Below are 12852 nucleotides of genomic sequence, written 5' to 3'. Positions count from 1 at the left end.
GTGAAGTACACATTAGCTTTCCCATTATTCTTTCTTCTCAGTTTCCTGGAGTAATTTCTTTTTTTAGTTAGTGTCCTTTTACTAGAGGACAAACGGCACACATGGAAGCATGCAAAATGCAAATACATTGATCACTGAAGGTGGGAAGTAATGCGGTTTCCTAGGGACAGATTCCCGGGCAATATGTGCCAGGATCTCAGACCCATAGGTGATGAACTCAAACTCCCTCTAGAACCCACTTTCTCTACCATGTCAGGGGACTCGGGTTGTCCTCAGCTCCCAAGGTCTTCAAGGTGTCATGAAGGGGTGCTGTGAAATCAAGTTAAACCCTTGTCTGTGTTGCTTCTCAGCCCAGGCAGGTCTTTGGGTAGCCGCTCAGATATCTCCTGGCACTGCACTCTCCATCCACCTTAACCACCTGTCTGTCCTAAGATGATGCCTGGTTATCCTCCAAACACAAAGCCCACATGGATCAGGGACTGCGTCCTGCTGAGACAGGAGCATTTCCAAGGCAGCCGTGTCTGCTTATACCATTCATGTGGAGCGGCATAAATTAAACATCTTCCACTATCCAGGCACATACACACGCAGAGAAAATATGTAAAATGCAGTGTGTCAAGTCATGTTTTCTTTGTCTTTAAGTTTCCCTGGCTATCAAGCTTCAACATATTTATTGTTTTCCCTCCCCACTCCTTTTTGGAAAGCTTGGAATAGTCCCCTTGAGTTCAAAACGGGATTGAAAATGGTTATGTCTTAAACTGTCCTGCCCTGCCAAAACTATCTGCACTTCTGCATACAGCTTAGGGAATTGTGTGTATTTTAGCTCTTGCCACAGCCAAGGTCATATGCACTCTGCAGTGCGTTGGAGCCTGCATCCTCCCTTCATTTCCCTGGATTCTGTGGCAGGATGGTGGAAGTTCTCCAGTATAATCAGACAAAATTGCGGAATATTGATAGATTAAGTCTGAAATTGAATAGCTCTTTCCCTGGTTATTTATTTTGGTATTCTATTTAGTGCGTTCTGCATGGCCTTCACAGCACCAGGTTTTACTATGCTGCAAGTTTTGTTACTGACAGCTTGTAATGATCTCCTGAAAAGTTCTCTTGAGGAGAGCTGGAAGGATTAGCAACTGGGGAAGGAGCAGCTGAGGACAGGGCACAGTAGAAGCATCCACATAAGCCAGAGACCATGCCATTAGTACATGTGGTTGATGGATGGTTCTACTGAATGCATTAGCAGCCCTGGCATCCACCTGGTAATCATTAGGTTCCAGAGTTAACCTGATGTTGCTGTAACGAAACCTTCCAGAGCTGCCAGGATGGCTGCAGGCTCAGGCATAACTCACACACTCACTCACTTTGGATTTCTGTGGGTTCCTCTGCACCCTTCACTTCTTTAACACATTTATGTGTTTGGAGTGCACTGTTGAGGTAGGGGATGAATCCCACAAAAAAATGTGTAGCTGCCACATCACAAAGATCGTGGCACGTGCCATGTTTTCCAATGGCTGCAAGCAAGCCCCGAGGCGAGGCCACCTTGGCTCCTTGTAGTGAACGGAGAAGGGTAACCAAGTAGGCTGTCAGAAACCGGGCTGTGGCTGTGGTGGAAGGTATCAAGGTGGCTGGGTTAAAATCCCTCCCCTCTCCCTTCTGAGTGCAGAAAAGAGCTCCTCCTGAGATGGAGCGTGGCTTAGAAATGGTTTCCCTCTTCCTCACACTTTTTCCCATCCCTCTGTGGCCTGCTGACTCCTGGAAGGGTTCCCACACATCCTTCCCCCTCTGCAGGTCCCCACAGCTCCAGCTGCAATTAGACCTGCGGTCTTCAGAGTTACTCTGAGATCTTGCAGTGATGGGGAAAGTGCTGGCAAAAAAAGTGATGTTATATTATTATCATCATCATCAACATGCTGAAAGGTGCAGCTGCTTTCCCTTTGTCTATTAAAATCGTTTCCGTGTTTCGTGCACAGGAAGCAGAGGAAAAAGTTGCACGACCGCCTTCGCCAGAGCCTGCGCTCGGAAAGGAACAATGTGGTGAACATGGCCAACGGGCCCCACCACCCCAACCCGCCGCCGGATAACGTCCAGCTGGTGAACGTAGGTTTTACTGCCCGCGTTTCAGCTTAGGCTGCCAGTGCCACAGCAAAGCTCGCCCCACAGCTTTTAAACTTCTACCTGCTGCAGGCTGGTGACTGAATTCTCTTGGCTTTCTCCACCCAGAAACAATTAGGGACTTAGCAAAAAATATGCAGTGAAATGAGATATGGTTCTGCAGATGCCAGTTTACTGGGGCATGCCGCAGTGCTGCAGCTGTGCCTGTGGATCTAGGACACCAAAAGCAAGAAAAACACCTCAGAAAAAAATACTAACGGCTCTACAGCAGGGCTAAGTGTTGTAGGGATCAGTTTCTTCAAACACACATGTCTTGCTCTTCCTACTGCCCCTGGCCTCATGGTTGGTGAGTAGGGACAGCCCCCTTGGATCAGGAATGTGACATTATGAACTCAGGGGTAAAAGTCTGAATGAAGATCTCACCTGGACAGTAGCAGTAGGTGGGGAGACAGGGCTGGGGCAGATACTCCACCAGCACCCCCCAGCCATTTGTCGGAGCAGAGCAGAGTTACTCTTCGACTAAACCCTTGGCCAAGTCCCTTGGCCTTAGAGGCCAGTGCTCACGCTGCCTGTAGCCGCTTCCTCCTCTCCTCCCTTTCCCGGGGAAACCTGGTGCCTGGACGGAACGTTGGCTTCCTGCTGCCTCAAGCCATCCCCGCTCTCCTGCTCCACCATCACTGTACATATTCATGACAGCTCATTGCAGGGGTGAGCCCTGGCTCTGTTAAGTCAATGGCAGCGCTCCCACTGACCTTGGTTAAGGCCAAGACACCTTTTCAGAAGAGCTCAGCTTCCAGTATTTCCCCTCAAAAGACCTAAATCCATGGTCAGGTTAAGAGAAGGGAAACCAGGAGTCCCCACTGAGGAGAATGGAGAGTCCTACCAGCAACAGCATTGAGGGCGCTCCAGATGAAAGTTGTGCAGGAGGTTGGGCACTGCATACCTCCAGCCCCATCTCAGGAGGCTTTGGCCCGTTCTGCAGATCATGCCCTGGTGCTGCATCCATCGGCACTGAAAATAGCCATTTCCTGCCCAGATTCTTATGCACTGAGCAATTGCTACTGCTAACTACTGCTGTCTTCTGCATCAGAGAACAGTATTTTTGATGTATCTGGTAGTAAAAGGGAGTGTTGCCTTTCCAGGTCTCTATCCATGAGGACTTCTCATTCCCTTGTTAAATATGTATAGAATCGTAGAACCATAGAATATCTCAAGTTGGAAGGAACACATAAGGATCATCAAGTCCAACTCCCTGCTCCTCGCAGGACTACCTAAAACTAAGCCATATGGCTAAGAGCATCCTCCAGATGCTCCTTGAACTCTGACAGGCTTGGTGCCTTGGCAAGCCTGTTCCAGTGACTGACCACCCTCTCAGTGAAGAACCTTTTCCTCATGTCTGTTGGTTATAGCCTGATGCAGACCTTTGCTAATTTCCTCATTTGCTTCCTCCTACTTGTGAGTTTAGGTGGGGTATGTATACAGAGGTGTGCATGAATGTGCTCAAGTGTGTCAGTGTGGTTTCTCCCTGTATTTAAGTGACAAAGTTTGTGCTTTGGCACGTGTAAAAAACTGCAACTTGGGGGGGAGGGAGGAGGGATTGGAAATCATGTCTGCAAATGTGCTGTGAATTACAGTTTGTAAACCTGAGGTTTGTCTGGTTTTTTTCAGCAGTACGTTTCAAAAAATGTAATCTCCAGCGAGCATGTCATCGAGCGAGAAACAGAGACCTCATTTTCTACAAGCCACTACACCTCAACAACACATCACTCCGTGACAGTCACCCAGACACCCAGCCACAGGTACTGGAGGGGGAAGGCAAACAGCACCTGTAATAGCTCATCTGTTGCTGTTGCAAAACTGAAAAGGTGTAAAAAAAACAAACCCAGAAAATTCTATGCTCCCTTCGTAGTGTTTTCATTTTAAGACTAACAATATTTGATATCATGTCACCTAACTAATTATCTTTCCAGGAATTTAGAAAGAGCTTTATTGACTGAATGGCATTCCAATACTGTTACAGTGAATTTTAGCATATGCAGATTGCTAAATCAGTGACAGTCCTGGTGACTGGAAAGCCCTCCTTCCCTCTCCTTTTATCTACACATGCAAAATCATTTTGATACCTGTGGATTCATACAATTCGCAAAACTCTGCAGCACCAGTTACCAACCCAAAGGTTACGCTGCACATCCCGAGTGGCAACAGAGCCCTTCCTTTCCCCTGGCTAAACTTCTGCTCATCTGCATTTGCCACCAAAGCACCCTCTCATGCTCCCCTCCCTTCTTCTCCTTTCCTGGTTGCTGCTCTCCAGCTGGAGTAATGGCCACACCGAAAGCATCCTTTCTGAAAGCCACTCGGTGCTCGTCAGCTCCTCCATGGAGAACAGCAGGCACACCAGTCCAGCGGGGCCCCGGGGCCGCCTCAATGGCATCGGCGGGCCACGAGAAGGCAACAGTTTCCTCCGGCATGCGAGGGAGACCCCTGACTCCTACCGAGACTCTCCTCACAGTGAAAGGTAGGACACACCACCTCATTACTTTCAGCTGGCAAGGCCTGGTGTTCCCAGATGGTTTCAAAGCTTGGGAGCACAGAAGGAAACCCAGAAGTACAGCTGTTCATGTAGGGTGTACATCTCCTCATTTGTAAAGGTGGAGAGCTTGGTAGTAGTTTAAAGTCTACCAAAAACATTTCTTCCCGTCTTGCCTCTGCTGGATTTATTCCTAATAGCCAGCAGTTCACATTTGGATAAGCACCACTGAAGTCATTTGTCAGAAATTTCCATTGTAAAGTAAAAATGGATCTTTGCCTAATTATCAGTTTCTTAGAAGAAGCTAGTGAGAAAACTGAGGGATTTTGTGAGACACAAAAGGTGGGGAGAAAGCAATGTATTGATCCATAGGAGGAGGGCACTAAGGACTCCTAAGCAGTATAGGAATTCTGCCATCACCTACTTTCTGGGGGATTCCAGCTTCTAAACCCATTATCTCCTTCGAAAATTCCCCTTGACACTTTATTAAATAAAAGCAAGGAACACAAAGTGCAAGCCAGAAGAACCCAGGTCATTATTAAATGAGGACTAGTTAGAAATAAAGCTGGCCAGGAGTTTTCCAACGAAGTAATTTTTTTCTCTGAAAAAGCTGGTTCATCAGTACCTAAGCTCTGCCTTGAAGTGCATCAGTTGCAAGAAAACTTTTACTGAACAAGTCTTCTCAGCTTTAGGCTAAGTTTTTATCTCAAGAGCATGGGATGACCCCAGAGTAGCAAAAGAAAGACTGAGAAGAAACAAGACATTTAAAGAGAGCTTTGCTCCCAACAATCAGAGGCAGAAGAAAAGGAAAACAAAAGGTTACTGGACCAATTCTCTGAACATTGTGAAATCACAAGGGATTTGATCTTGTGGGATGTCCATGATGTCAAAAATGCAGCCAGGCAATCCCCAAGGAGACCGAGTTGTGTAGGAGACAAATTCTAGTTTCCAGAAACATGAATGTGCAAGTACAGCAAAAGCCATTTCTGTGGTACTCCCTCTGCTACACAAAGAACAACTGCTTAGCAGCAGGATAAGGCACCACAGCTGAGGGCTCTCTGAATAAGGCCTGTAGGACCACTAAGGATAGTGAACTGGCTCTCTCCTTATAACAAAGCTATCTGTTATTTACCATGGAATTTAATTTCAGGATATGTGGCTCACATGATATAAACAGCCATGGCCCCAATCCAGCAGAGCACTTCAACAAGATTAACTTTTAATCGTGCAAGTAGCCCCGTTGAAATCAGCAGGATTACTCATGCGGGTAGAGCTCAGCGTGTGCTTAAGTGTTTTGCTGGATCAGGACCTATAGCAGTAAATACCACATTGTCTCCTGCCTGGGAACTGTACAGGATGCACGGACACACGCCCGCTGACGACGAGTATTACAGTTGAGCATATTTGGGCATCTGCATGTGAGAAGCGAAGATCATTCGCGTGGTCTTCCCGCATTGCCTGGGACACCCGGAGCATCATTCTGATATGAGCTGTTTAGATTTTAGGGGGGTGGGAAGGAGCATGTGCCTTTCTGTTTCGATGAGAAGAAAGAAGGCATTTCATCAATTACTGTGTTTCTTGAAGGTTATGCTACAGGTGAAAAGCAGCAACATTTCTGTGATAATTCACCAGGCATTGATGGCCTAGCCTGTGCCTGAAACGACCATGAATTTGGAATGCAGAAGATAGTTCCCTGGGCATTAAATTAGGCGTCATCTATTTTTAGCAAGCAGGAAATAACATGGCAGATTATTTCTGAGATGGATTGCATGTATATGTGTGAATGTAAAGGGGAAAATGAGTTATTTGCAACTAAAAATGACTCTGAAACATAAAGGAATGTACAAGCTGACAAATTACTTCCTGAGGCCATCAAATGTTGCTGTGCTGTGAATTGGTAGATCAAGGCTGTGCTCCCTCCACCCTCCAGTCCCCCAACTCCTTCACAATTTTGAAATGAAATAGAATAGACATTACGAGGGGTTCTTTTGCACTACCCCATCCCTTTGCTGGATCCCATACCCTGACACCTGTTTACATGAGCAGAGGACCCAATCACCTATATTTTAGAAAGTCCTTAGCCATCTTACAGGAGAGAAGATCAAAAAACACCATCTCTGCATGAAAGGCTGGACTATATGATGAAATTGGCAGCGTGTAACTAGTTAATGCTTGTTGGCTGGCTCTGGATACACTCTGATCCCCTTTCACTCAGCCAGCATAGTTTACCTCTTGTTGGCTGTGAAGCTGGATAAATCTATTGCCTTTTAACATTCCTTTTGGGATGGGCTAGAGCTGCATGTGTTCGGCTCCTGTGCCTCAGCTCATGGACAGCAGCTTGTTAGCACTGCCCCATTACGGTGTGGGTGAATACACCAGAAATGGGTGAATGTACAACACCCCAATATGAGTAACTTGACACTAATGGAAGCGTGCACAGTGCACTGAACACATTTAACTAACTTAGTGCATTAACTGAACCAGTTTAGCTAAAATCCAGTGTGTCAAGAAGATGTACGTCCAACACTGTACCAGCTGGGGAAGTAGAAAATCTTCAGTTTTTCAGACAATGCCTATTTAAAAATGTGAAAGGGATGAAAAGCTGTCGTGGTTTAATCTCAGTCAGCAACTAAGCACCACGCAGCCGCTCGCTCACTCCCCCCCCCACCCGGTGGGATGGGGGAGAGAATTGGAAGAGCACAAGTGAGAAAAACTCGTGGGTTGAGATAAAAACAGTTTAATAATTGAAATAAAATGATAATAATAATATGATAATAATAATAATAATACACAAAACAAGTGATGCACAGTACAATTGCTCACCACCCGCCGACCGATGCCCAGCCAGTCCCCGAGCAGCGGCCCCCCCCGGCCAGCTTTCCCCAGTTTATGTACTGAGCATGACATCACATGGTATGGAATGTCCCTTTGGCCAGTTTGGCTGTGCCCCCTCCCAGCTTCTTGTGCACCTCCAGCCTTCTCAGTTGGTAGAGCATGGAAAACTAAAAAGCCCTTGGCTAGTGTAAGCATTACCTAGCAACAACTAAAACATCAGTGCGTTATCAACTTTGTTCTCATCCTAAATCCAAAACACTGTACCAGCTACTAGAAAGGAAATTAACTCTATCCCTGCCGAAACCAGGACAAAAGCTCACTCACGGAAGGAAAAATAAAGAATTACTTCATTCATCCAATGCACAGACCTATTAATTACCCTCTGCTCTCACTAGCAACCAATTTGATTAATTCCCATGCATAACTCCAGTTTTGGGTTTTTTTCTCCTGTTCCTCAGTTGATGTAAATCAATGTGCCTCTACTGAAACCGATTTACTCTACTACACATCAGTTCAGGATCTGTCTCAGTTTCTCTTTTATCCAATAACTCTGTTTTAATCAAGTGTAATATGTGCAACTGAGTCATAGATTGGATAAGAAAGTTGGATTCAGATTTATTTTGGTAATTCAGACTCGGGTAAATAAATCACTAATGAAAAACTAAATAACTTCATCAATCATAGCCATATAACTTGTCTCAATGGGCCTGTGTAAGGGATGGAGCTTAGAAAGATTTTAAATTTGGACACAGATAAAATTCAGGCAGGTGAACTTAGGATGAGAGCAAAAGCAAAGCCAAACTATGCAAAATGTCATGCTGGGCACCGTGCCTTTGATCAAGAGGTTTCAGACAGATCCTCACCTGGCATGAATCCACATGACCTCATAGCATCTCATGGAGCTCCACTGATTCAAACCAGCTGAGAGTCTCACATTTTTTGTCCTCTTCCTTTGGGACAAGCTCTGTACTGGCACCTGAGCTTCATTTTCAAATCATCTTTGACCACTACCCTTCCCACAGAAACTTATGAAGGAATAGGGGAATTGCAGAGCAATCATGAACACTAGGCCAGACAGTCCTCTCTGTCAGCATTTGTTCCCACACGACGACAAATAATGCTTCATGTTTCTTTGCAGATAGACCTACCAGCCAGGGTAACTAGCACCCAAGGAGTGGGGCAGCACAAAGCTGCTGGGACAGTGCTGAAAATCCTCTTCTGACTACCCCCAGTGATTAAAATTAGCAGAGTCTGGCTCTAGATTTTGTCCAAACTTTGCTTTCCTCCTTAGCCTGAGTCAGTCTGATTGCCAGAAGAGGGTGAAGCCCCAAGAGGACTGTCCCTCAGTTCCCGTCCTTTGTCTCCTCCTCTCTGTTGTGTGCACCCCAGGTTCTGGTCAAATCCTGCCAGAAGTGCAGCAGCCGTTTTCCTTTTGAGAAAATACTTGCAAATGTATTTTGTTTCTGGCAGCCCCCCAGTCTCTGAATCCCATTCCTGGATTTATTCCAGAAAGTTATTCTGGCAAGTAATTTACAGCATCTCCATGGCTCTTCTGAGGCGAATAAACCTGGGGGCTTTGCCATGCTCCTCCTGCTCTCAAACGTTTTTGCCCAGAGTTCCAGGAGTCGGTGGTTTTATAGGATTAATAACAACAGGAAAGTTTCCCTGGTAGCCCTGTCTGAGGATGCTGGGGATCTTAAGGAATCCCTGCCTTTTCTCTCCCAGCCCACATGAGCAGCTGTGTTCACATGTCACCACCGCTCCTGTGCTCGCAACCTTTCCCGATCTCTTTTCTTCAGGTATGTCTCTGCTATGACCACACCAGCTCGCATGTCACCCGTCGATTTCCACACTCCGACTTCTCCCAAGTCCCCCCCCTCCAAAATGTCGCCACCGGCTTCCAGTTTGACCGTCTCCGTCCCTTCGGTGGCGGTGAGTCCCTTCATAGAAGAGGAGCGACCACTGCTCCTGGTGACCCCGCCACGGCTACGTGAGAAGTACGAACACCACCTTCAGCAGTTCAACTCCTTCCATCACAACCCTGCCCACGAGAGCAACAGCCTGCCGCCAAGTCCTCTGCGGATAGTGGAGGATGAGGAGTACGAGACCACACAGGAGTACGAACCAGCACAGGAGCCTCCAAAGAAACTCACCAACAGCCGGAGGGTCAAAAGAACAAAGCCCAACGGCCACATTTCCAGCAGGGTGGAAGTGGACTCCGACACGAGCTCTGAGAGCAGCAGCTCTGAGACCGAAACCGAAGATGAAAGAATAGGCGAGGATACACCCTTCCTGAGCATACCGAACCCCGTGGTGACCAGTCTGGAGCCAGCCGCTGCCTACCGGCTGGCTGAGAGCAGGACTAACCCAGCAAATCGCTTCTCCACACCAGAAGAGTTGCAAGCAAGGTTGTCCAGTGTGATAGCTAACCAAGACCCTATTGCTGTATAAAACATAAAACACATAGATTCACATGTAAAACTTTATTTTATATAATGAAGTATTCCACCTTTAAATTAAACAATTTATTTTATTTTAGCAATTCCGCTGATAGAAAACAGGAGAGGAAAAAAAACTTTTATAAATTAAATATACGTATGTACAAATGTGTTATGTGCCATATGTAGCAATTTTTTACAGTATTTCAAAAATGGGGAAAGATATCAATGGTGCCTTTATGTTATGTTACGTTGAGAGCAAGTTTTGTACAGTTACAATGATTGCTGTCCCATAGTATTTTGCAAAACCTTCTAGCCCTCAGTTGTCCTCGCTTTTTTGTGCACTGCATTATAATGACTGGATGTATGATTTGCAAGAATTGCAGAAGTCCCTCTGGTCGCTTGTTGTAGAATCCCCAGATCAAAAAGCCTTGTAATGGCACTCCCACCCTACTCACCCCACCAGAAAAACACACACACACACACACACACAGAGAAAAAAAAGAGAAAAAACAAAAAAGCTGAAAAAACAACAAAAAAATATTTTCTTCTATAAGAAGTTTTATTTGCTTTCCGTATATGAAATGAGTTTTGTCTGCTCTCTGCCAGCCAAAAGGTTTGCTTCATTGAGCACTGGGATAATAGTAGATCCAACAGCATGCTACTATTAATTACAGCAGGAAAACAAAAACAAACAAACAAACAAAAAAAACAAACAAAAAAAAAAAGCCAACCTGCATTAAATAATGTTACTTATAGAAAGAAAGTAATACTGTGATTTTAAACCAAATATATTATTAATCAGAGGTCAGCTTGTAATCACTAGGAGCTGCCATTTCATTATTTTCCAGATATTAATTGTTCTAGTTATCCCTTAGAAAATGGGTTTAGGTTAGCTGAGGCTTTGAACCCAATACTCTATTAAAAAAGGAAAAAAAAGAAAAAAAAAAGAAAAAAAGAAAAAAAAAGATTTATATTAGTTTAAGTTAATGGGGCAAATATAATAGCAGATATCTGTAACCAAGCAAGGAAGAGATCTAGCTGGAAAACAAATGCCACTAATAAAAGTGCAATCAGTTCTCACCTCTATTTTTTAATGTTGATTTCTAATAGATTATTTATCCTTTTGTTTCCCCTCGATTTTCTCCCCTTTCTTCTCCTCCTCAGAAAGAACCCTGACAAGCCTCTAGCAATACCTTGTTAGAGTTGCTGTTGGTAAGGGTTACTCTTGGACACAGAAATGACTTTCAGGGAAGAACTGATTTGCTGAATGGTTAAAAAGTATAGGCAAGTGGGAAGGACATAGCGGAAGTATGGAGTTCATTTCTACTCGCCTTTATTGACTCCATTATTTGGGGTGAGAGAGGCAAGGTTAATGCAAAGCCCATTTATGAAGGCAAGCACACCATGTATGTTACAGCTATAGTGTGCGTGGCTATTTGATATCAGTGTTTATATAGCCAGTGATGGCCTTGAAGTCTTTGACTAGCAGTGAACAAGGATGCTGTCAGTGCTGGAGCGGTTGCATCCGTTCAGACAGAAGCAAATGGCCTCTTTCGCACTGAATTCCTATCAGTTTAGTCAGTGTCACTCTGCCTCTTCTCTTCTTTTGATTTTTGTTGTGTGTTCAGTTGGCACAGCATAGACTCAGGATTGATGTGGAAAACAAATGTTTTTCCTAGACTCCGGGGATTCTGAAAATGAGAACATATGTTCTACAGGTATTACTGGACTCTAAATAAAAGCCACGTCAAGAGAAAAAGAATTTCAGCCAAACTACACTCATCCTTTGGGCCACATCCTGGTCCCAGTTAAATGAAGAGAAATAAGTCAAGGAAATTTTGTGAGATGTAAACCTGAGGAACTAAAGTCCCGACTCAGTAAATTGTTCAAGCATATGCTTATGCTAATCCCAGCAAAAGTTATCTTCAGCATGTGCTAGACTCCCATTGATGCATCCAGTGCATGCATAAAGTTAAGCATGCGTTTAAGAGTTTTGCTGAACAAGGTGTCGTATTGATTTGAGACCTGAAAGCAAAGTCTAGTAAATGAAGCTGTTTATCAGGGTGATGAAAATCAGTGAGTTGCTCACTGTATAAATCAACCACATTACATTAGTAAGAACATGGTGAATCTACCTGACCACTAGATTCAGCAGAAAAAGAAGAAAAAAAAACTTAGTATAGGAAGAAGATGATGACAAAGTTGTACGCTAGGATGTTGGTGGTAGAAGCAAAAGTCTAGGAAACTAGCACAGCTTTGGGCTATGTGGTGGCTGAAATAGCACTGCTTATTTGAGAAGTCTATGGGAGATGGCAAAGTTTGTCAAATACATACTGTCTGGACTTCAGTCCCCTTTGCCATTTTTTCCCTGGCTGGCATGTACTTGAACACACTTTGCCTTTGCAGACCAAAACAAAAGCTCTCTACAAATTCTAGATACCATACACTCATTTTCATCCCTTTAGTCATGCCTATTTATCTGCAATCCCATGCAGCAGAACATCCACCTCCCCAGTAACTCTGCAACTCAGTAGTACAGAGGGCCAGGTGGGCTTTCCTGATGCAGACCACCAGTTTCCAAAGGATTTGCACTGTTGAGTTTCCAGAGGCACTTGAAAATCTGTCCTTTTCAGCAAGGTCTCTGATATTGCAAAGATCTTACAGGACAGACAAGACAGAAAAAGGATGGCAGAGGAACAAGAAATTTGCCCCAAATCACCCATCTTAGTGGCAGAATAGAGATTATAACACAGGTCTTCTGTAATCTCCTCCAGTATAGATCACTCACAAGGCCAGCTCTCATTGAAGTGTCTGTGATAGCCTAGACAGATTAACCAGGATGGAAAGGGAACTTGCCTTGAAGTGGAGTAAATTATTTGACTACTAACACTGCTATTATAGAGGGCCAGTATAAAACGAAGGAGCAATTGCATGCTTGGG

General features: G+C 44.7%; 1 protein-coding gene across 3 annotated transcripts in view; it reads left to right on the top strand.

The window, feature by feature from the left end:
- The window catches only part of NRG1 (neuregulin 1), a 314057-nt gene extending 303677 nt beyond the window's left edge, over positions 1 to 10380 (top strand). For all 3 annotated transcript variants that reach the window (XM_019470843.1, XM_009274659.1, XM_009274658.1), the window contains 4 exons: positions 1968 to 2094; positions 3778 to 3908; positions 4421 to 4624; positions 9271 to 10380. In XM_019470843.1, the coding sequence (XP_019326388.1) occupies positions 1968 to 2094; positions 3778 to 3908; positions 4421 to 4624; positions 9271 to 9922 (1114 nt within the window). In that variant the 3' untranslated portion in view covers positions 9923 to 10380. The remainder of the gene's footprint in view (positions 1 to 1967; positions 2095 to 3777; positions 3909 to 4420; positions 4625 to 9270) is intronic.
- Positions 10381 to 12852: the final 2472 nt, after the last annotated feature.

This window comes from Aptenodytes forsteri, unplaced genomic scaffold (assembly GCF_000699145.1).
Source record: "Aptenodytes forsteri isolate BGI_AS27 unplaced genomic scaffold, ASM69914v1 Scaffold224, whole genome shotgun sequence".
Taxonomy (NCBI): Eukaryota; Metazoa; Chordata; class Aves; order Sphenisciformes; family Spheniscidae; genus Aptenodytes; species Aptenodytes forsteri.
This window is presented reverse-complemented; position numbering and strand designations above follow the sequence as displayed.